Here is a 22,675-nt window from a genome sequence, read left to right on the forward strand (position 1 = left end):
CTAAGTTAGATGAAAGAAACAAAATGATTTACAATCAATGCAAAAAAAAAGACTAAAATACAAATGACATTCAACCATTGTATTTCGCATCTTTGAATAGTGGATTCAATATGAAAGACCAATATCAATGAAATACCACACAAATTGACACAATTCATTAATGACTAATTAAATGGCGGCAAGCTTCAGAAGAAAAAACCAAACGTTGTGACTGTCAGATAAGTGCAGAAAATTGAAAGAACTTTAAAAACTAATCGATGGTTCTTGTGAATGTAAGTACTTTAGAAACACATGCGCATTGTGAATTTCTCACAAAATATAAACAAAAAATAACACCGTAAAAAAAGATGATAATAGTCCACATCGAGCGAGAAACGGCCATCCTGAAAATCTATAACATCACTGTCACTAGGAAAACAAGCACCACAAAAAAAGAGGTGGAACAAATTGAATTTGGTAATTACCTACGACGACTTGCTAGAACCAGCTTGATCAGCATCATTTTGCTCCTTTGCTGATTTCTTCTTTAATGAATTCATAAATTCTTGTTGTGAAAGCGCCATTACCTGTGCCAACAATGCGTTTTCCTCGGCATCCGATCCTGCTGCATGAAACCATTCGTTGGCACCTGTTAAATGAATATTTAGAAGTTCTAAATTTATTTAAATATAAAATAAGGATACTACGACCAGCTTCACAAGTAAAATCGCTCCGCAACATGCTTATTACAGTAATCATGTGAATTTCGGCCTATTGTTCTAGATGTAATTGAAATGTTTATACATCGGTATAGATACTTTAAATCTTCTATTACTAGTAATTATCACATACGTCGCACCAATCATACATTTCTTATACGTGTACTTAAATATGATAGAGTTATTTACAGAAAAGTCTTTATACAATCACCTAGAATTGATTCAAAAGAAGACACCTATTACGCCATCACTACTTTCCTGAAGTCGAACATTTGCATGTGAGCAACCTGGTTCCGAAACCGCATATGCTGTTTCTCTCATTTCAGCATTTCCAGTTTTACTGAGACTTTTCAAATAATCCAAGTAAGATTGTCGAGCTATCTGAAATAAAATAATTAAACTCAGTTGAAGCCAAATGATATAAAAATATTACTGAAACAAGCAAATGCATACAAATTATTCTATGAGTCAACGGCAAAAATAATGAAAATTTGAACGGCGACCTGTTCACTAATATCTTGCTCTGTACGCTCAAAATCAGTCATTTTAATTTTATCATGCAGCATAGCATCCTCGATCATTTGAACTTCCGATTTCTGCATTGCTTCTTGTAATAGGCTTCTGTCCGCTGCTCCAGGTGAATACTCAGGCAATCCCAAACCAACTCCGATTGTCGCTTTAGTCGGATCAATGACTAAAACTTGGTTAAATGCATCTTATTCCTTAATGGTTCATTAAAATATTAATTTAAATCATAAAAAATGTGGCTGCATATCCGAAAGAACTCGCATTTTTTCAATGGGACTGTCTGTTTCAGTTTTTGACCAAACCAACTGAAATTAGCGAAATTAATATCTATAAAATAAAATATAAACTAGACTGACCAAATTATATACTCATTTTTAAAATTATTCACCACTAACCTGAATTATAATGAATTGCACCATGATATGAAAGACGAATGGGTGGGTTCGGTTCTGCAGAAGGGGAGGAATCTAGACGAGAGCTGGAGATATTTCGGGGCTCTGAAATTAGAATATTAGTGTTGCGAAGAAAAAGAAAGTACGCTAAGATTATATAAGCACAAAGAACATACCAGTGCAATACTCGTAAATCTCGATTGGGCGTGAAAACATTTCCGAAATTGCTTGCAATTCGACATGATTTCCATGAGCATCGCGACGCCGTTTCCGTGTAATGTAGTCATGAAAATCTTCCGTCACAAACTGTGAGAAATGATCACTGTTCTTCTCCTGAAAATTTATCAAAAATCTTAAGTTATCTTTGGAAAAAAGACAGCTTCAGTTTTGGAGTTAGGAAAAGAAGTTTGATTCGGAATGCTTTACAGACGAAGGAGCAGCATACACCTAAATAAACTTAAGAAGGGTCGCAAATCCGAACCTTTCTGAGTTGAATACTTCAAATGAGATGAGGTACAGAAACAAATGGATTACATTATGGCATGAGAAAACATTTTATAAAGTTCCAAGCAAAAACACTGTTCTTCATTGATTTTCTAGGACCAGAAGTACACATTGAATGAGGTACTATTAAGCTTAGAAAATTAGACGACTAGTTTCCGTTTTTTTTTTATTAGTTTAGGACATTTTTGGATAATAACAAAATAGAAAAACTAAACCATTCAAAAACCACACGGTAAAACTAAACTAACCATGTAGTCCATACAAAGTCGTCTAACATCGTCATGCATTTCTTCATCACCATATATCTGATCCGCTGAAAAGATGTTGAATAAACCAATAAGTTGCTTTTCTTTCTGAATTAAATACTTACAGAGAGAGCGACATTAACATGTTCACTTCAAAAATAGTATTATATTCTAAAGAGAGTTATTTCTCTCAGGTAATTCATTTTTGGAATAGAAGTCTCATTAGCAATGTGTACAAAAAAGCGCAGGAAAGGAGAGTGCTATACAAAGTTACCTGATAGCTATTCTCAGATGTTATCTAGGGCTCCAAAATTTACTCAGAATCTACTTCTCTAACAAAAATTTATTTTCAGAAATGAAAATAAAGCAAAAATTTATTATCAAAACGGACATTTTACGACTTCATACTCACCAACAGCTCGAAAGAGACATGCTCCATCCCCTCGAACAGGCTTGATCACAAGACCACGTACACAACGCAAACGCTCCTCAAACCAAGCTTCAAGCTGAAACAAAATAATTATTTATCCAAACCACTTTGCTTGCACGGTTCTCTTTCATATAATAAATTAAAAAAAAAAAAAAAAAAAAAAGATTTTCTTTAATGACCCATCATTTCCAACCTCCCACTACTATAGAAGAATCCTAGGTCAGTTCATACATTAGTAAACATAGAAGAAACAGGAGACATACATTATCATCTTTAAAACCGGAACCATCCTCATCATCAGAATTAATAATTGGAGCACCTGGAAGCATAACAATAAGAACAAGTCTGTAAAAAAAAATGCCAATAATTCTTCAAGCAAAAACAAATCAATCCGGAACTTTTTTACGAAGTGACAATTACCTGGATTTTCCTCAGGAGTGCTTTGTCTTGGTTGTTTATTAGTTTCCGGTGAAGATGCACCCAAAGAATGACTGCTTTTACTAGATGAAGTCCTGAAATATATATTTATTATAACTGTGGCACCCGTTCAAGTACCATTTCCAGTGATTTCTAAGAGGTATAAAAACTATTCTACTAATATTCATTTCATCAAATCTATCGTACTATATGCAAGAACACTGTCCTCAAGATAATGAAAGACCCTAGCCTCGTGACATCATTATAACGTTTGCGCCACACAGAATGTAAGACGTGAGAAGTGAATAACCTCGAAAATGAACTTTTAGAGCTAGAAATGACAACATTATCCTTTTTTCCTCGTTGCTACTGTTCGCACTTGAATGTCTATATGATTGCATCAACGTTCTGGGTTTAGAAATATCCCAGAATTTTTTATATCGAATATTGCAATTTAGACTGTGTGCAGGAAACAAAAGACCTTCAACGAGGAAAAAAGGCTCGGCATTTTAAAAGCTCTGCAATGTGACTACAAATCTTGGAAATATCTAATTATCTTAAAAATACCAAATAACAAAAACTGCTAGGTGCAATCAACGTGATAGAAGCACTACTCTGTACAGTAATTTTTAATCAGACTAACCCTGTTTGCTGTGAACTATGCCGTTCGGCGCTTTTTATCACTTTCTTCGGTTTAGGCAGTATCGTCATAATCAGTAACCCAAAATAATCACTAATGTGCAATCTACAAAAATGTAATGTTACTGATATCAATTCGTAAATGGTATTCCCCGGCAACACGCAATTTCAAACAAGTTTGAATTCCACCTCAAGATTTAACTCAGTCAAAATTATAAAAGTTCCCAGTAGCAACTGCCCTGCATTGTTACATTTCACTAACATACAGATCAACCCACTCCACTTCCCAATCATCATTACAACACTATCGATCTGACCGCAATTTCCACTCTGTGGTGTTGAACCTGTTTCGACAAATGCTGCTCAGTGCTCCAATGATGCTAGCGGAGATATACGACGGTGACCCGATGTCAATAAGCAATTTGATAAAAGATTGCGGAGTTTAACACACCTCTAAAATAATGGAATTATATAGAAAGACTATTCATTAGTCCTTCACAACCTTTCAGTTCGAAATCTTGCAAACCATTATTTATAGACGTCTCGACACAACCAGTAATAGTACAGGCAATGCCTGAGATTACCAACTCTAAATGGATATCAAAACTTCTGCAATAAAATCCATAATTTTATCGAAATTGATGCATAGCAATAAAGATTTATACAGCATAGAATATTTGTTCTAAAACGGTGAGAATAATCTGTTCAAACTCAATGAAATTTGTAAAGTTAAAACTTCACACGCACCCTTTCTTTACAACTTCGCGAATGTTATGAAAGCTTGAGTTTGTATCCTAAAGAAAATACAACGGAATGAAAGTAGCACAGAACGACAAGTAATAATACAAACATTATAAATACAATGTGAGAAATACTTGACTGAAAGCAGAATGTTTAACAGTAGATTTTCCTATAATGTTAAAATTTTCCACGAGAACTCTTTAGTTTGAAATCAGACAGGCCAGTTCTTAGCCATACTGAGGAACATTAAAAAGACAGTAATTGCAAACAATCAATCACTGCAAAATCATTACATTCGATTTGGAGAACCATTCTGCCGAACATATACGCAAAGTTGTACATAAACTACAAAGTCATACAGAATGTCTATTATGTATATAGCGGCATATTGTATTTTCCGGACCAGAAATTTAGATGAGAAACTAACAGATCTAAAGTTATTCTAGGTGTATCGTTGTCGTGGCTCTCTCCCATCGTCAACAGGATTATCGATGCCTTCACTCATTTCGATCAGAGCTCTTTCTAGAATAACTTTAGATTCCTTGTACTTTTGAGGTTCATTCATTGCATATTCATACATCCAACCAAGTTTTGTCTGCAAATATTTAAATGACTTTTTCAACCTCATTCATTTGAACTCAACTTTTTTCTTTTGAAATTTAACATTGTATAATTGCACTGTATTACATGCAAATTCTTGAAAGAAATAATTCTCATACTGATTGTATTATTCGTTACCTTGTATTTACATTTTCCTTATTTAATACTCACATATTTTTACTACCTCACATTCAGCCCACCTCATTCTTCCAAAAATACCCGGAAAATGCAAGTGATGCAGTCTGATACGCTTATTCTACTAAATCTTAGCAAAAAGGTAAAATTTGATGTGACAGCAATTTTTAAGCATATATCACTAAGTTTCTTCCAGAAGTTAACATTCCCTGGATTTCTATACATTTGCCCCAATCTGCTATTATATTCCTTAATATTCTATTATGACAAAACCTCTTGAGATAAAGCATACTGCACTGCTATACCTTACACCGCTTACAAATGACGTCTCGAACAATATGCCGACCGGTAATCATCGTGCGCAATTGCATCTCTGAATATTCAATGTTCACGACACGGTCAAAAAGGAAAGCTGGACCCGTTGATCCTGAAAAATTACGAAACAATAGTTACCCTACAACTGGTCTATAGCTTAGACTTTAAACAAGAAGAAGAACCTTCATTGCATTTATGAGCCATATACAGGCATATCTTATTTTTCTGAACTAGCTACACAATAGCTCGGTGATGAATAACCTTCTTGATGATGATTAAAGTGACGTTCATGTACTATGTGGTTCATGCTAAGATTATGATGTACTTCACGTTCAACTTTTACCAGTAAAATGCTTCGAGATCAGTTCATCCTCATTTGTCAGAAAGGCTTTACAGCTATCACACGAAAAAATTCGACGACCGCCAAGATGTTCCAGGAAATAACGACCCATTCTAGTGTCTACAGTATGATTATTGTTAACATACGAACTTCGACGAACCTCCTTCGAAATATACCATAAAATTTTTTGTTAGAGAAAAATAACCTGAAATGGAAAAATATAAAAAAGAAACTGGACTTAGTAAAATCTAATCGAATGAAAAGAAATGAAAGAGTAGAAGGATTTTAATCTACTAATTCATAATTCATTCGATTTTAATCTACTAATTCATAATTCATTCCACTAAGTTAATTCATTTCAATTCGGAAAGAATACAAGAGAAAAAAGTTCCAGAATATAAGTGTGAAAAAAAAACCCATTCCGGAATTAAAACATAATCTTTTTTCTCTTCCTCTCCCCCTCCCCTTCCCCCTACTACCTTCCCACCACCTAAATCATATTATCCTATAACCCTACCAAATGTATGTATTACATGCATGGACCAGAAAAAAGAAAAAAAACTTGACAATAGCAATATTACAGAAATAATAAACTAGAATGCTCACAACATTTGTTTTAGCAATACTTTTAAATTTCCCATTAGTTTCCGATATTTCTTCTACTTCTTACCTGTAAACATAACACTACGATACTAACAATTACAATTCTCAAAAAAAAAAAAAAAATTACCACACCATCCTTTATGGATCATAATATCTCCATCTTCTCATTTTTTCAATCTTTTCACTTATTTTTTAAGGTTATAATCGTTAGTTCCTTTTTTTTCTCTTTCCACCTTTCTCTTATCACTTTTTTTTTCTTTTTATTCCATATTCATGTATTACTACTTCCAACTAATTAGATTAATTAACTGCAAGGAACAAAGACCACCGCAAATAAATCGCCTGGAAATTTCAGCACTTAGTTGTTTAATAACTGGCGCAAAATTCAACGATCAATTTTGTGGTCCGTTGTTTTTAAACGACTTAAAGATAAGAAGAGAGGGAAAAGGAGATGAAGGGAGGGGGAGAGGGGAAAAGGGACGGAGAGAGAAGGGTGAATGATGAGGGATGAGGGATGAGCTGCTAAATTGAACAATCATTTCAAGTTTTTCGTAATGTTGTGTTTGTTTTGCTATTCGATTTTATTTCAGATTATGTTGAAAGGTATTTGGTCAGTTGGCGTACGCGTGCGTTCACGCACGTTAATTATAAGTAACTTGATAAGAACATTGTATTCTACTGGGATAGAACATGCGAAGACGATGAAAGAGGTTATGATTTTTGTTTAGTTTAATGAAAATTTTCATGTCATACAGTTAATATTTTTACAGAGTTCTGTCATTCTTTGTGTCTCACATAACTAAATTTTTGGTTCATTAAATTAAATTGTTGATTAATAATTGGAAAAATATAATTTAAATTTAACGCCAAATAGTTAACTTGAATTGATTCCAAAATATACGTTTTTCGATTCATAGTAAATTTTGATACGTATGATAAAAATGGCAAATTATCAATTGCATTAATGTTCCTATTTGAAGCTAAGTGATAATGGAATTATTAAGCATTGATTTAATAAATTTAAAAAAGTAGAAAGTTGGATGATAATGGAATATTTTCAAGTTTCATTATGTATTTATGTTCTAAAGTATCTTTGCATTTTTAATTTGCAATTGCAAAATAGCAAGGGTATTATTTAAACGGATAGGATGATGACGTTGCAGATTTGTAAAATATGCGTAGTTATATCTTTCTGAGCAAACTAGTAGTCATTAGTGGTTGTTTATTCGAATTTTGTTTCAGATTGGAATGAAGAAGAAAGTAAATTCGGAAGAGTACAAATGTTCCGATTACTTTAACTTCCAAAAATATTCTTATTGTGATATAGAGGTATTCAGTTTTGTTCCTATGCGATTATAGTCCATAAAGAATGATTAGTCTTTATTTTAAATATTAATATTTTTTTATTTAAACATACTAACTGTTTGAACATTTATTATAATCTCTCTACTATTAATGATACAATTGCATGCCGAGCACCTTTTTTTTAAAATGTGACTAGACAGCCTGGCTAGCGCGTTATACAGAATAATTTAGTGACATTGTTAGTTATAAAACATAGATAGCTTAAAATATATCAGCTTCTGGTGGGTTGCCTGATTGATATGACATGCAAAATAATTTTTAGGCAGAAGTGATACCAAAGCGAATGCCGCAGCCATCAAATAAGAATCCTGACGAAGAGAGAAAAGTCAAACCATAGGATCTGATGTGGCTTTTTCGCGTGATGTACATTAGGCTGTTTATGTTTCTTCTTTTCTTTTTTTGCAGAATAATAATTTTTGCTGCATTGTTTTACAAAATATTTGAGAAATCCCAATTTTTTTTCTTCGTAACTTAAAACTTGGAGAAGAGAATTACTTGACCTTACCTGCATCATTCAAACGGTTCCAATGCTTAATTTATATTAATCTGATTAAGTTGCATGGTACTTACATTTTTTTTAGTGCTAACTCAAAGGCTTAGCAGCTATATATATGTCGCTATGGATACAAAAAACTCGTCTTTTAGGTTCCCTGGGAAATAGGATACTTTTTTGCCTATACGCTTAACTCAATCTTGTTTCTGAAGCTTGTCCGGCTTTCCCTCTTTCTACGACAGGCTTATCATACTTTTGAAATTAATGCATAGACAAATGGCAATTTCATATTAGTGTCTGCAAATTTAATCAATATCTAGAAGTCTTGTGGACTCCTTTTTCAACAGCAGTCATCCATAAAAGAAAGGGGGTAGCACGAAATCCCACCCTCCACTGCATGCAAAGCGAAAAACGCTTTGATATTATCATTTCAGAAGCTTCAATTAACTTCAAAATGTAATACCGTATAATTGTCAGTTAGAATTAGATAACTCTAAATCGTAACAGCTTTTTCTTTTGAGATTAAAATTGGATTAAATTTGGTAACTGGATAAAAAATGACATTTAAGATTCTCTTGTTTGATATGCCGACAATCGATTCATATTAATATGTAAGATTTTAAAAAAAAAGCAAAAAAATCTCTTTAACTCATCGTAAAATTTTTCTAACTGATGTGAATATCTCTAGCATTTATGTATTGGAACTTCATCTTTCACCTATCATTTTGTATTTCTAAAATTAAAATCCTATTTCAAAATTTTAATTCTCCAGTAAATTTTATTATTAGCATTGATGAAAACAACAGGTGGAAATTTCAAAGAAATGACATTTCAATTTATTCTTCTAAGCTTTAGAAGTGTCAATGATGTGGGAATGCATTTACATTTGACAATTATTGATTTTAGTATGGATAAGCCATGTGACCATTCAGTCTGGGTCACATATGTCATCCTATTGCTTTTTTTTGGTTATATAACGATTTTGCATTTCATGCTTCTCCGACAATAAGCAGGTGTTATAGGATTGATTAAATTTTTTTCATTTTCTTAATCCTTATTACTCCTCCTTATAAGCCATACACAACAAAACATTATCATCAAATTATTTATTGGAATATTTTGCAAATATTAATATATATGTTATGTGTAGAATTCATGTTATATTTTTGATTGAAAAATTTCTCATTTTGTTTTTACATTCATAATTGCAATTCCAAGATTTTTAGTTCAATTTAACATTTCTACTCATTTAAATAATTCTAGAAATGTAATAGTTTGAATTAATTGAAATGCACAAAGATGTGCAAAACTTTCCAAAGTGTAATTAAATGATCGTTTTCTCGATGTAAAATTTTACGACAACATTAGATTAAATAGAAAGTGAAAAGTTTTTTCTTCATTTTTTTCTTGTGGTTTCACAAATTTTATAATTATTTAACCATATTTTAGTGATTTTTTTTCTGAATTTGTTACCACTAATGTTCAGTTTAGACGGGATTATTTATTCATAAAACAAATATTTCAAGACAGATAAAACCGTTGTAATATCCCGATGTTATATAAGTTGCTCACTTATGATATGATTATATTTTATCTGAGCACACTTAAGAAAAGAAAGTTGTCGGGAGTTCTTATCTGAAATATTTAATGATAATTTTGAAAAGTTTAGTAAAAAAAAAAAAAAAAAAAAAAAACGAAAAAAACGCCCGAGTGTTTGGAATTGTACGTAAAATTATCATCAGTGTATACGTATACACAAAAACAGTTGCAATAGTTTCAAGGTTTCTACTACTGTTGACAATTTTAAATTCTTTATATTTTAAAAAGTCACATTTTTTAAATCCGTCTGTCAACATTTAATTCAATTTGTAATTTGCGTGAATTAATGGATCACTGATATATCTTTTTCAAATTACTTCAAGATATATAGCAGCATTTCCATCCATCAGGTTGAGTTAAAGTTTTCAAATATATACGTGTATATATGTGTAATATTCTATGAAATTGAATGGACAAAATAAAAATGAATTCTCTAATTCCGCCTGATATGTTCAAAAATTATAAATACTTAATGGGAGAAAAAAGAAAGGGAATATAATTATTTAGTATATGGCAAATTTCAATAAAAAAATTCTCAGTAAATATCCCAAAACTGAAAAAAACATTTTGCACTATTCACAGTAATTAAACTATTTATCAAGTTAAATAATATGAAAGAAATGAAAAATATTTGTTAGATAAAAGACTAAAAAAGAAGGAAAAAAATGTCTCCTCTTTCCCTCTTTTCAAATCAGAAGTTAAACCAATCAAGAATTTGAATCTGATTAGAGAAATTTAGATTAAATGTTGTTTCATTTAATTTAAAATTGTAAAAAGGAAATGAAAAAAAAAAGGCATGTACTTACGCGAAAATGCTTTTCGCCTTCATTATTTATCGCTTAAATTTTTTTCGCCTACAATATTAAGCTAAATAATACATCTAGGCTATTTTCGCCTCTGTTTTCTTTTTTTTATGTGTGTATGTAATATTTTTTAACAACGAAATTTATAATTATATGCTTTTGCTAAAATTATATTTGCAACCAATATTTGTTTTCTTTTTTCGTTTGTTTCACATCCTTTAAAATTAAAATTTTATAAGATCTGCTCCAATTTTGCTTTTTTTCTTTCTCTCCCTTTTAAGACCAAGCATTTGCTGTTTGGCAATTTTTTCTCCACTTAGACTACATGATAAAGTTATACTTCATAAATACATAGCATTTTATTTGTAAATTTTAACGCTAAATTGTAACTCTCTTGGCTTCTTGCTCTATTTTTCCTTTTGTTCACCCTTTTTTTTAAAATTGTTTCATATAATCATTCCAGTCTCTTAAATGCAAATTTAAATAATAAATGACAAGAGTTTTATCAGTTACCTTCTTTTTAATAGCAATTCATTAGTCGAAATAATTCGTATAGAGTCGAAATAATTTCAAAAGAAAACAAAAGATAAAGCAAACCTTTTCTTTTTTTTCTGGAATAAATCAAATTATTTCGCTTTGAATCGATTATTGATTGGGTTGGATATAGGTGGAATTGGGAAAATAATTCACAATATAAAAATAAGGTATAGCAAGAGAACGTTTGGCATTCACCGCGTGCCTTAGTACTAAACATAACAAACCAAGGTCACCGGTGAAAGCGAGACGTCCTTTGCAATGACATTTAACATTTTCAATCTATCAATTGGATTTTTTTTTTTATAATATAAATGATGATAATTTTCTATCCAGCGAATATTCAATCCAGTAAATGTAGTCCAAGAATCTTATAAATTATTCTAAGACATTATATTATTCAACAAAAATAATGGTAAAAAGATGAATTTAAGAAATATTTCAGATATGCCAGAAAATGTTGATAATTATTGCTATCATTGGAAAATGTTCATATGAGTGAAAGAAGGGATATTGGGGGCATCAGTACTGACCTTTGACCTACTACCTTCCCTCTTTTTTTTCTCCCACCTATTGAGAGGGAAAAAAAGATTGGACAAATACTCTTCAGCAGTAGCACATACAGATTTGTGCAGAAATAATGTAAAGTCAGCCCATAATTCAGCGGGTAAACCACCACATACACTTATTCGCACGTACACACATACATACACACACACACACACACAACATACATGCATGCATGCACGCATCCTATACAGGGGCTCCAATTTGCCAATCTCGTTCAACAAATAAGTCCATGGTATCAGCATAATAACCACATTAAAATCAACAAATATTCTAAAATACACTTTGCACATCATTTTTCATACAGCTTAAAAATTTTGAGATTTTAAAATATTTATAAAACAAACAAAAAAAATATATGCTAAAATGAGTAAAAGTAATATTCCAGACGTTAAGTTTTTTCTCCTCCTCCTTGCTCTTTTTTCTCTCAAATTTTGCTAGTTAGGAATGATACAACATGAAAGTGTTCTTTTTTTTTTAAAAAAAGAACATAATTCAAAAGGAAAAAGAAGAGGAAGAAATTAGAGAAGAAAATTGTTAAGTTCTATGAGTTTAAATGATTACCATTAATGAGCAATTTACTGTAGTCGAATATTCCTTACTATATGAATGAAATTTATTCAAATTTCCTTAATCACTCTATTCCTACCGTTTAATTGATTAATTATTGGTAATTTGATACATATACATATAAAATTTTACCATACATTTATTGTTTCCTATTAAAATAGCTTTTCATATCATTTTTTTTTTTCATATTTCCTTCTGATCTAAAATGATTGTATGGCAGGATTTTTTGAAGAATTCTCAACATTCTTTACAGAATTTAGTGCAGTAGTTCCATTATCAAACCATAATCAATATTCATATTAATTGAATAACACTTTACCAAAGGTTATGCCATCTATAAATCTAATCTAGAACTATTCTGCCAACAATACCTATGATTTATAAAAAAAACAAAAAAAATAACTATATTATATTTTAAAGGATAACTTATGTATTAAAGAATAAAACATTTTATCTTTTTAAGTAAAAAGATAAAAAATCTAAATGTAAGTCATAAAAAAGATAAAAGATTTACACTAGGATTAAAAAAATTCATAATGTAAACTAAACTTTTTAAATTCTATTTTATTCCTTTATTCTCTGATCATAACTGAAATAAATGTGAAATTGAAAGAGGGAAATGGGAATGGAAATGAGACAGGAAAAATCATCGTTAGGTGAAATGACAATGACAGATATTTGAGAGTTTGATAGATCACTAATATACATATTGTACGGGGACATCATGAAATGCAAGGCAATATCAGTAAGTGGAGGCAAGCGCGTGGTCCTCACCAGGGCAGCTGGAAATGACCAGACACACTTCCTAGGGCTCTCATTGCCCAGTCTCCACCCACCTCTCCCTCCTCCCCCTCCCCGTCCACCTCCCCTCCTACCTTTCCCCCTTTTTCACCGCAATCTTTGATAATTACTTGAATACAACCAGTACTAGTAGTACTTAGCAACAGCAGCAGCTGTAGTAATAGTAGCAGTAGTAGTAATGGAAACAAACGACAAGTATGAATGCATCCGGAAGAATTGGAAATGAAAAGATGACAGGAGGGTAAATGTGGATGAAGAGAAGTGGGAGGAGGAGGATGAAGAGTAAAACCTCAATCCTTTTTACCTCCTCCCACTCCTACTTCTCTTCCCCTTTCCACTTCTTTACAACCATTTCTTGATCAGAGACAAGTCAGTCACCAAGGCACCCACCAACAACGACAAACCCAGATGCTCCCGAATAAGGCAAATAATTATCCATGCTGCTGTTAGGATGAAGAGGGAGGCACAGGGAGGTAAAAGGTGACACAATGTCGTCATGTTGTCCGTCCGTCTCTTTCTGACTTGCTCCATCTTCTGCTTCTGCTCCTCCATTCCGGACTTCAAAACCTCCCACTTTTCTGAACTTCTATCATCTCTTCCTCTTTCTCTTCCACTGCCAACCACAATCATCACCATCACCGCCATCCGCTTCCTTCTTCTATCCTAGGCTTTTTCATGCGGATAAAATGAAAGTGAAACAGAAAATGGAATATAAAAGAGAATATGAAGGCGTTCCTAAAGCCCTCAATATTGAACCATCTCTCTAAATATAGATTAAGCTGTACATCCATCTACGTTCTTTTTTTTTTTTATACGAAACAAATCTGACACACACGCACACATATAAATATTCAAACATAAAACATTGTTATAAGTTTAAGAAGAAGAAAATTGAAACTAAGAAAGTGAAAAGAAAGTGGAGAAGAAGAGGGAACATGAAGAAAAGATTAGTACCATTAGTTTTTCTCGATAATCCAAACATTCCCAACAAATTGCACTAACATACCCGACGATGATTATACATGAAATCCTCCTTCTTTTGAACATGAAAATGAGAAAAAAAGGAGGGACAGATAAAGAGAGAGGGAGAGATGAGGAAGAAAGAAAAAGATATGAACGGAAGGAAAGAGTTACTGTAATTGAAGGATGAATTACCGTAATTAGGTAAATAGGGAAGGAAAAGAATTAACACAATTTAGGAAAGAATTGCATTATTTTATTACTGTTGCATTTTATTATTACCCTAGTATTATTGCTTCCATTATTATTATTATTATTATTATTATTATTATTATTATTATTATTATTATTATTATTATTATTATTGTTGATGTTATTATTATTAATTATTATTATTACTTATTATTATTATTATTATTATTTATTACTTATTATTATTTTCATTACTTACTATAAATGATGAATGAATTATCAAAGAAATGAAAGGGAGCATTTGTGCATTTGTTATTAATAATACTACATAACCCTAATAGAAATGGAAGTTTTAAAATGATAATCATTATCATTATAAGTGATACCAACACTGATGATACTAACAATGATAATGACAATGATGATGGGAGATAAAAATCGATATGAGTGATGAGATTACAATATGAAATATGAAGATAAATAATGATATAATTTGTTTATTTGTCCAATCATTTTTTGTTATTGTCTAACATTTTTTTTTCATTTTCAATTAGTTTAAACAAGTAAAACAAATAAACAAAAGACAAAAGGTATAAAGAAAAGGAAGAAAAAGCGAAAGAAAGAAATTTTAATTTTTTGCAGAATTTAATTTTTCTTTTTTTGTTAAACTTTAAACAATTGAACAAAACAATGGAAATTGAAACAAAATTGGAGAGGAAAAAAAAGGATAACCATAGATTGCTTTGTTTGTCTTTGGAATACAATGTCACTTTTTCGCTTCTCTCTCTCTATTCTCCAGTTTATTCCTCTTTCCGTCCCTTCCTCTTTTTTTTCTTCTCATTTTGTTTATTCAGGAATATGATAACTTGCTTTATAATTGTTTAAACATTTTAAAGAGATAACAACAAGCAGGGAATGATAATAATGATAATAATGATAATTGTGATAGTAATAATGATGATTGTAGTGATGATTTCTATACACCTTGAAATCGATTGCTATGGCAACAAGATACCACATCATGTATCTTCTGTTTGCAAATTTACAGCAAAAATCAAACAATTCATAACTATATAAACGTAAAAATCTACATGCGTGTCCGTGTACATATGTTTATATATATGTTGGCGTGTTTGTATTTGTGTATTAATATTTGTATATCAAATTTAACTGATCTCAAAAATTGGTTGAAATAAAAAAGCAAAATTTAAATAAAAGTTTTGAAATCACATCCAAACTTTTTAAAATTTCGAAAGTATCATTCCTAATCATTTTTTGCGCAACAATCTAATAATATTAATTACAAAGATTAAGTATAATATGTGAAATATACAATATTCTAGAGATATATGGATAAAATGAGACAAGAAAAAAAGAAAAAATTAAATCAAATTTTTTCATCATTAATTGTTAGCAACTTCCAAATTTAGGAAAAAAAGATGAAACGAAAAGAAAATGAAACCTAAATATATGCAATGTGGAGAAAAGTGTGAAAATTAAGAATTATAAAATAATTAAATTAATTTTTTTCTTTTTCAATGAAGTAGTTAAAATGACAATGTAATTAGTATTTAAATTATGAAATAAATGTAATAAATAAAAGAATAGAAATAAAAAAAGTGAGAGAGAAAAGATAACATTTGAAATGAAAATCTATATAAATTGCTGGGAAAAAAATTAAACAAAAAAGAAAAAACGTAAAATTGGAAAACGGAAGCAGCTGGAATTGTATATAAATAAGTAAAATAGGAGGAGGGGAGAAAAGAGGGAGGGAAAAAAAGTAATGCATCCAATTTGAATTGTTATCAGATAGGAAAATATATTTGAAATTGAAAAATTTTTTTTTTGAAAATTGAAGATAACCAGTAATTGAAATGGTTAGAATTTTTTTTTAAAAAAAAAGGAAATAATAGTCGGATATGAATAATGTTGAATAATAATAATTGATATAATCGATTTCATATAAATTGACATTTTAATGAAATTAAACAAATTGAAAAAGGATGATCTAATAATAGTAGTGGAGGACAGATGGCTCGGATCACCTTCTACTATGAAGGACTACAAACGACTATGATTACAGCTGCTATTATTATTATTATCTATTTTTGTCATCACTTCTTTTTTTCCTTTCTTTTTACATCATTTAAACATTTCATGAATTATGCATTATTTGATTTGATTTTATTTTATTGCATACATTTATTTAATAACTTATATGAAAGAAAACAGGGGGGAGAGAGAGAAAGAGAAAAAAACGAGAGAATGAAAATTGTTATTAACCAATTCCAGTGAAAATTAAAAGCCATTAATGCGGATATATAATTAGTCTCTGAATATTAGTTGACAAATTTTAGCATTTTATATCAGTCATAATCGATTTTCTCTTTCAAATTTAATTGCTATTTGAAATTCAGTATTTTCCTTCTTATGCTTTTTTTTGGAATTTGAATTTTAAAAGAAAAGAATTAAAGTAAGCGGAAAAGTATTTTCCGCTGTAACAGACAATTTTTGCATGAAAATACTTTTTTTAGTTTTTTTCCTTCTTTATCAAATTTTAAGCTTATCATCCTCTAACTAATTGGAGATGAGGACAGAGATTTATTTATCCATTTCTTTTAAGAACATTTAATATGTTCTTAAATTTTTCTTTTCAAATCACTTAAAAGGAAGTAAGAAAATAAACAAGAAAGAAAAGAAAAAAAATAGCGTAAACGAACTAATTTGATACTTAAAAGTTAATTAGTAAAAATAAATTTACAAAATTTCATATCTATTTTTCAGTTTAGTGATGAATTTTATTTCCAATATGGAGTTAACACCAAATACCACTTTGTAATTTCAAATTATTTGTTTCAATTTGAAAAAGAAAGTATTTAAATTGAAAGTTTCATTTTTTCTAGTGTGAATAGGATAAAATAAAATTAATGATGCATTTGAAAATAACCTAACTAAATTAGATAAAAAGTTAAATATGTGGCTTGTATATATATATATATATGTACGTGTGCGTGCATGCGTGCGTGCTTCTATTTGCAAAAAAAGGAAAAGTTTTGAAGAGAGGGAGTAAAATGAGACATGGCCAGTTAGTATATGTAACTTCTTGGACATAACACAACCATAGTTTGCTAGGCTCATGCGATCGTTAGACCTATATTGCTCAGTAGGCTCATGAAATCGTTATAGCTATAGCCTCCTCTAGGCTCATACAATCGTTATCAGTTGTTAGATTCTGTAAATGGAGAAAGCTTCATTAAAAAAAAAAAAGCTGTAATGCAAATGGCATTATTATAAAAGAGTAAAAGGGGAAAAAAATTGAAAAAGAAAAATGGATAGAGAATGAAGGTACTTGGCACAAGGAACTATTAATTCAGTTTCACACTTTAGGAAAGTTTTTAGAGTTTTTAGCATGATAAATGGCAAAGAGAGAAAGAAAACATGTGAATTATGCTAGGCCAAATGAGATTGAAGCTTTTTTCTCTTATTAGCCTATTTCTTTTTTTTTTTTTTTTCTGCATTAATTCTCTCTTTCTCTCTTTTTTTCACTTTCAATATGGTATGACCATTTGCAAAGTATATCGTTTGGGCTGTCTATTATGGGATTTTTCTTTGTGACAAGCTATTAAAAAAAAAGGAGGCATGAAAAAAGGCTTGAGGCTAAATAATAAAAAATCACGTTTTTTTTTTTCTTTCAAATAACAAATATACACACTATAGCTTGAGCTAGCGTATTATAAAAGAAAACTTACAACTAATGGAGCAAATATTGAAACATTAAATACAAGCCTTAAGCTAGATTAGAAAAAAGTATATAGTATGCAGTCTTTTTTTACAAAAATATAAAAAAAGAAACAGAAAAAAAGCCAAACTAAAGTTATAAAGCAGTTAATTAATTAATTAGATAGATAGATAGATAGATAGATAGATAGATAGATAGATAGATAGATAGATAGATAGATAGATAGATAGATAGATAGATAGATAGATAGATAGATAGATAGATAGATAGATAGATAGATAGATAGATAGATAGATAGATAGATAGATAGATAGATAGATAGATAGATAGATAGATAGATAGATAGATAGATAGATAGATAGATAGATAGATAGATAGATAGATAGATAGATAGATAGATAGATAGATAGATAGATAGATAGATAGATAGATAGATAGATAGATAGATAGATAGATAGATAGATAGATAGATAGATAGATAGATAGATAGATAGATAGATAGATAGATAGATAGATAGATAGATAGATAGATAATAGATAGATAGATAGATAGATAGATAGATAGATAGATAGATAGATAGATAGATAGATAGATAGATAGATAGATAGATAGATAGATAGATAGATAGATAGATAGATAGATAATAGATAGATAGATAGATAGATAGATAGATAGATAGATAGATAGATAGATAGATAGATAGATAGATAGATAGATAGATAGATAGATAGATAGATAGATAGATAGATAGATAGATAGATAGATAGATAGATAGATAGATAGATAGATAGATAGATAGATAGATAGATAGATAGATAGATAGATAGATAGATAGATAGATAGATAGATAGATCATATTAGTCTTACAACCATTTATATTGGCGACATATATGTATATATATGCGACCACAAAAACTTTTAATTTCATTCTTTTACACTATGCATATAAGCATTATACATATAAAGCAGAAGCTTTTTGCTCCTCAAAAATCATTCATATTCGAAAAATCAATTTTAAAACTATCCGTTTGTTTCTCTTTCTTTCACATTCTCATTCTAACATTTTCCCTAAGCTCTATATTTGGCCTTTAGGCTCAAATATGTGTATGTATGAGGAGAAATCGAAATATTTTCACTTCAATGTTAACTAATCTCTTTTATCGCATAACATTTTAGTTAACGAAAAAAAAAAAAAAAAAAAATTATTCACATAACATTTTTTTTCTAAATATGAATAAAACCAATTTTTTTTTAAAAAAAAAGCTATTTTTTCTTTTTCTAGAAATATTTTGCTTATTTCAAACTATCACAACAAGTAATGCATTATAAGAAACTAAAAAGAAATTTCTGATTTTTAGAAAAAAAAAAATGAAAAAATGAAATTTATTATGTCAGAAATGATTAATGTCACTTAAACAAAAACAAACAATCAAAAAAAAGAGGAATTTATTTAAATCAAAATTGAAGGAGAAAAATCTTTCAACGTATTCATATTTTATATAATAAATTGTTTATTTCATTAGAAATTTTGAAAAACGAAAACATGTATGACTATTTTATCAAATTTTATATGCTATTAAAATTGAATAAATGCATGAAAATAAATTATTTGTCAAAAGAAACAGATAAAATAAATTAATTGATACTGGTTGAAATATTTCAATTTTGTTACTATCATACAAAATATTTTTGAATTGATCAATGTAAGTGATTGTAATTGTTTGGAATTTTAAAGCAACAAATGAAGAAGTGGAGAAAAAGAGAAAGCGAAAGAAAGCAAGAAATTATAAAGTGAATAATGTTATGATGAAATTTCCGGAAAAACTAATCCAATGAAAACTCTAAAAATAAACGCGCAAAATATGTTAATATGTAAAGAAATTGTGTAGTTTTTTTTTTTTTTAAACTTTTTTATAACTTTAAAAAATGCAGAAAAACTGTGTGATAAGCATAAAAATTTGCTAATATTTACAAATACATTGATTTTTTCCTTTTTTTAAAATTCTTAACTTATTATGATTAGAGATTTTTTCCATTTTTATTTATTTTTCTTTTTTGTTTTAATAGATGTATTAATGATTATATTTTTTGTTCAATTATGTTTCACAAAGTATATAAACTTTCCATTTACCACTGATATTTTTATCGTTCATAACTTGAAGGTTTACACTGGTGATAACTGGATGGAATATGTTATGTATATGTTGTAATCAGTGTCTTATCAGTATCATTGTAAAGGCATTGTTGGCACTAAAAACGATGCTTATAATTTCACTATTATACTTGATTGGTTCGTTTCATAAATTTTTGATCAAAGTATTATTTAGTAAATAATAACAAATAATCACTATCATATTTTTCGGCATATATTTATTGACTTTTGTTAAATAATTATCAGATTTACAAACGATTGTGTAATTCATTGCACAACTTTATATTCAGACTATTTTTTGGTTATTTTTTGAACCTTTTTATGACTACTTTTACTTCTTTAGATTTGTCGTACGTAATAAAGGCTAGCAAGAATATTAAAGTACCAAATGATAGAAATGTAGAAGTGAAACTTTCTCATAATGTTGAAGAGAAAGAAAGGTTTGAAATTAATATAATTTAACAAAATTAGAATTATTTATTTGGATAGTTTTAACTGATCAATAATTCAATTAAAATATTTCAAGAAATAATTGATAGAATTATTTAAAGAATTTTAGAAATAATCTGCAATGATATCTTGCTCTTTTTTCATCCTTTCTCACATCTTTTCATCTATTAATGATAATGTTAATATGCTATTTATTTTACTACAACAATAACAATGATGAATAATAATTAGTGCATTTTTAGATATCTTCTTTATGAGTATAATTTTTGGTCTATGACACGAATTTATGAAGAAAGAACAAAATTGGATGAAAGTATTATTGAAATAATAAACGCAACTTATTCTTTTCATATCCTACATTATGACCCTGCTGGTAAAATTCTTGGTCGATATCAGGTTTGTTTTTATTTTTATATACCAAATTTATTTTTATGTAACTTCAGTATAAAGATTATTTCTGATCAATTTCAATGCTAAGTTTTTCATTTAACTACCATATCGGATTTGTCTTTGCTTTAGTTTATTCAATTTCTAATAAAATTTTTGCTCAAAAATTTTCAAAATATTACTTTTGAATAATATTCATTATGCAAAACGTTACAAATTATCGTATTTTATTTGAAAAAACTATGCGAAAGAAATAATGGAAAGATAGAAATAGGATAGTGCTAAATTGTAGAATAATAGATATTGAATGCTAAATGATTTCAGTTTAAATATGAAATTTAAATATAAGATGATGGCAAGTCTATTCAAAAATAAAAAAAAAAGAAAAAGAAAAACGAAGACAAAACAGAAAAAAAAGAATAAGAAAGTAGTTTTGAAATTTAAGTAACCAATCTATTAATCGCATTGGCAAGAAATGATTGCAAAAAAATCTAATGACTTAAGCAAAAAACTGAAATAAGGTGATCTTAAATTAAAATTGCTGTTACTACATCTCATCACTTTTGTTTATTAATATCAAGATTTTAAATTTCAATCTAATTTATCTTTTAGTAATTTTTATGGTTAAGATGTAAAAGATGTCAATTGCATTATGAAAAAACCAGAATGTTTATAATACATGTGTATTTAATAAATAAAATTTTTAATAGTCGCATTTATATGAATAACTTAAAGATATTAATTCATATTTCAAGTTTCAATATCTGAATTCATCACTTACATTTAATAGCTTCCTTTAAATCAATATTTTACACATTTTTTTAATAACATATTAAAAATAAATAAGCAATAAATGAATGCATCCATCGTATTAAATATAATGTATTACTCATTCCTTTATCTCTAGAGTATTATTTTAAAATTAATCTAAATTAACACATGAATAATGAATAACTAATTAATGTTCAAAATAAGGAAAAATAAAAGATAAGATATTGTTACTATCATTATTAGTTTGAAATAAATCAAACAAAACAAACAAATAAACACGAATAGATAAATAAATTAAATATTTCAGTTCCTAAAATGCATTAGTGGCTCATGTCATTATGATATGCCAGATGTTTATGTTAATTTTATCCAAGGTGGAAATAATTTGGAAGGATTATATGTAGCAACAATATTAGATGAAAAAAATTGGAAAGTAAACTGGAATGTCCTCTTTGCAATCATTTATGCAACGATGACACCAGCTAAAATTGGTGATGGAGATGAGCAGGATGTTGTAAGTTATTAAATTTCCTCTCTTTCTTTTTTTCGTTCGAATTATTTAGGCCCTTTATACACACACGTATGATGAATTAATCAATTATTTAATTGCTAAATTATTTGATAATGCTTTATTGAATGCATTTCTTTAATATAATAACAGTTAGAAAAAAGCAAATTGTATATTAATATTTACAAATCCTATC

At 29.1% G+C, this 22,675-nt stretch overlaps 4 protein-coding genes and 1 non-coding gene across 5 annotated transcripts; 2 read left to right on the top strand and 3 right to left on the bottom strand.

The window, feature by feature from the left end:
- Window positions 1-464: 464 nt before the first annotated feature.
- Bma-otub-4 (OTU-like cysteine protease family protein) lies at window positions 465-4,147 on the bottom strand (the record flags this gene model as incomplete). The annotated part of the gene is made up of 11 exons (XM_001892730.2): window positions 465-628; window positions 935-1,079; window positions 1,202-1,392; window positions 1,622-1,723; window positions 1,795-1,951; window positions 2,371-2,435; window positions 2,780-2,873; window positions 3,061-3,116; window positions 3,218-3,309; window positions 3,858-3,959; window positions 4,116-4,147. The coding sequence occupies 11 exons, from the start codon at window positions 4,145-4,147 to the stop codon at window positions 465-467; spliced, it is 1,200 nt and encodes a 399-aa protein (XP_001892765.2).
- Window positions 4,148-5,036: 889 nt separating this feature from the next.
- On the bottom strand, window positions 5,037-6,096 carry Bm1849 (Yippee-like protein 5, putative; the record flags this gene model as incomplete). Its single annotated transcript, XM_001892731.1, has 3 exons — window positions 5,037-5,189; window positions 5,635-5,756; window positions 5,988-6,096. 3 exons carry the CDS (start codon window positions 6,094-6,096, stop codon window positions 5,037-5,039), a joined length of 384 nt encoding a protein of 127 aa, XP_001892766.1.
- A 1,084-nt stretch (window positions 6,097-7,180) lies between these two features.
- Bm9348 (Uncharacterized protein) lies at window positions 7,181-8,289 on the top strand (the record flags this gene model as incomplete). Its single annotated transcript, XM_001892732.1, has 3 exons — window positions 7,181-7,297; window positions 7,830-7,916; window positions 8,215-8,289. 3 exons carry the CDS (start codon window positions 7,181-7,183, stop codon window positions 8,287-8,289), a joined length of 279 nt encoding a protein of 92 aa, XP_001892767.1.
- A 3,260-nt stretch (window positions 8,290-11,549) lies between these two features.
- On the bottom strand, window positions 11,550-11,640 carry Bma-mir-124. The gene has a single exon (XR_006227961.1). It is a non-coding gene; the product is annotated as a pre-microRNA Bma-mir-124 (primary transcript).
- Window positions 11,641-20,401: 8,761 nt separating this feature from the next.
- On the top strand, window positions 20,402-22,497 carry Bma-dsc-4.2 (Uncharacterized protein; the record flags this gene model as incomplete). Its single annotated transcript, XM_043074362.1, has 4 exons — window positions 20,402-20,501; window positions 20,707-20,803; window positions 21,056-21,209; window positions 22,279-22,497. 4 exons carry the CDS (start codon window positions 20,402-20,404, stop codon window positions 22,495-22,497), a joined length of 570 nt encoding a protein of 189 aa, XP_042930296.1.
- Window positions 22,498-22,675: the final 178 nt, after the last annotated feature.

This window comes from Brugia malayi (genome assembly GCF_000002995.4).
Source record: "Brugia malayi strain FR3 genome assembly, contig: Bm_v4_ChrX_scaffold_001, whole genome shotgun sequence".
Lineage (NCBI taxonomy): Eukaryota > Metazoa > Nematoda > Chromadorea > Rhabditida > Onchocercidae > Brugia > Brugia malayi.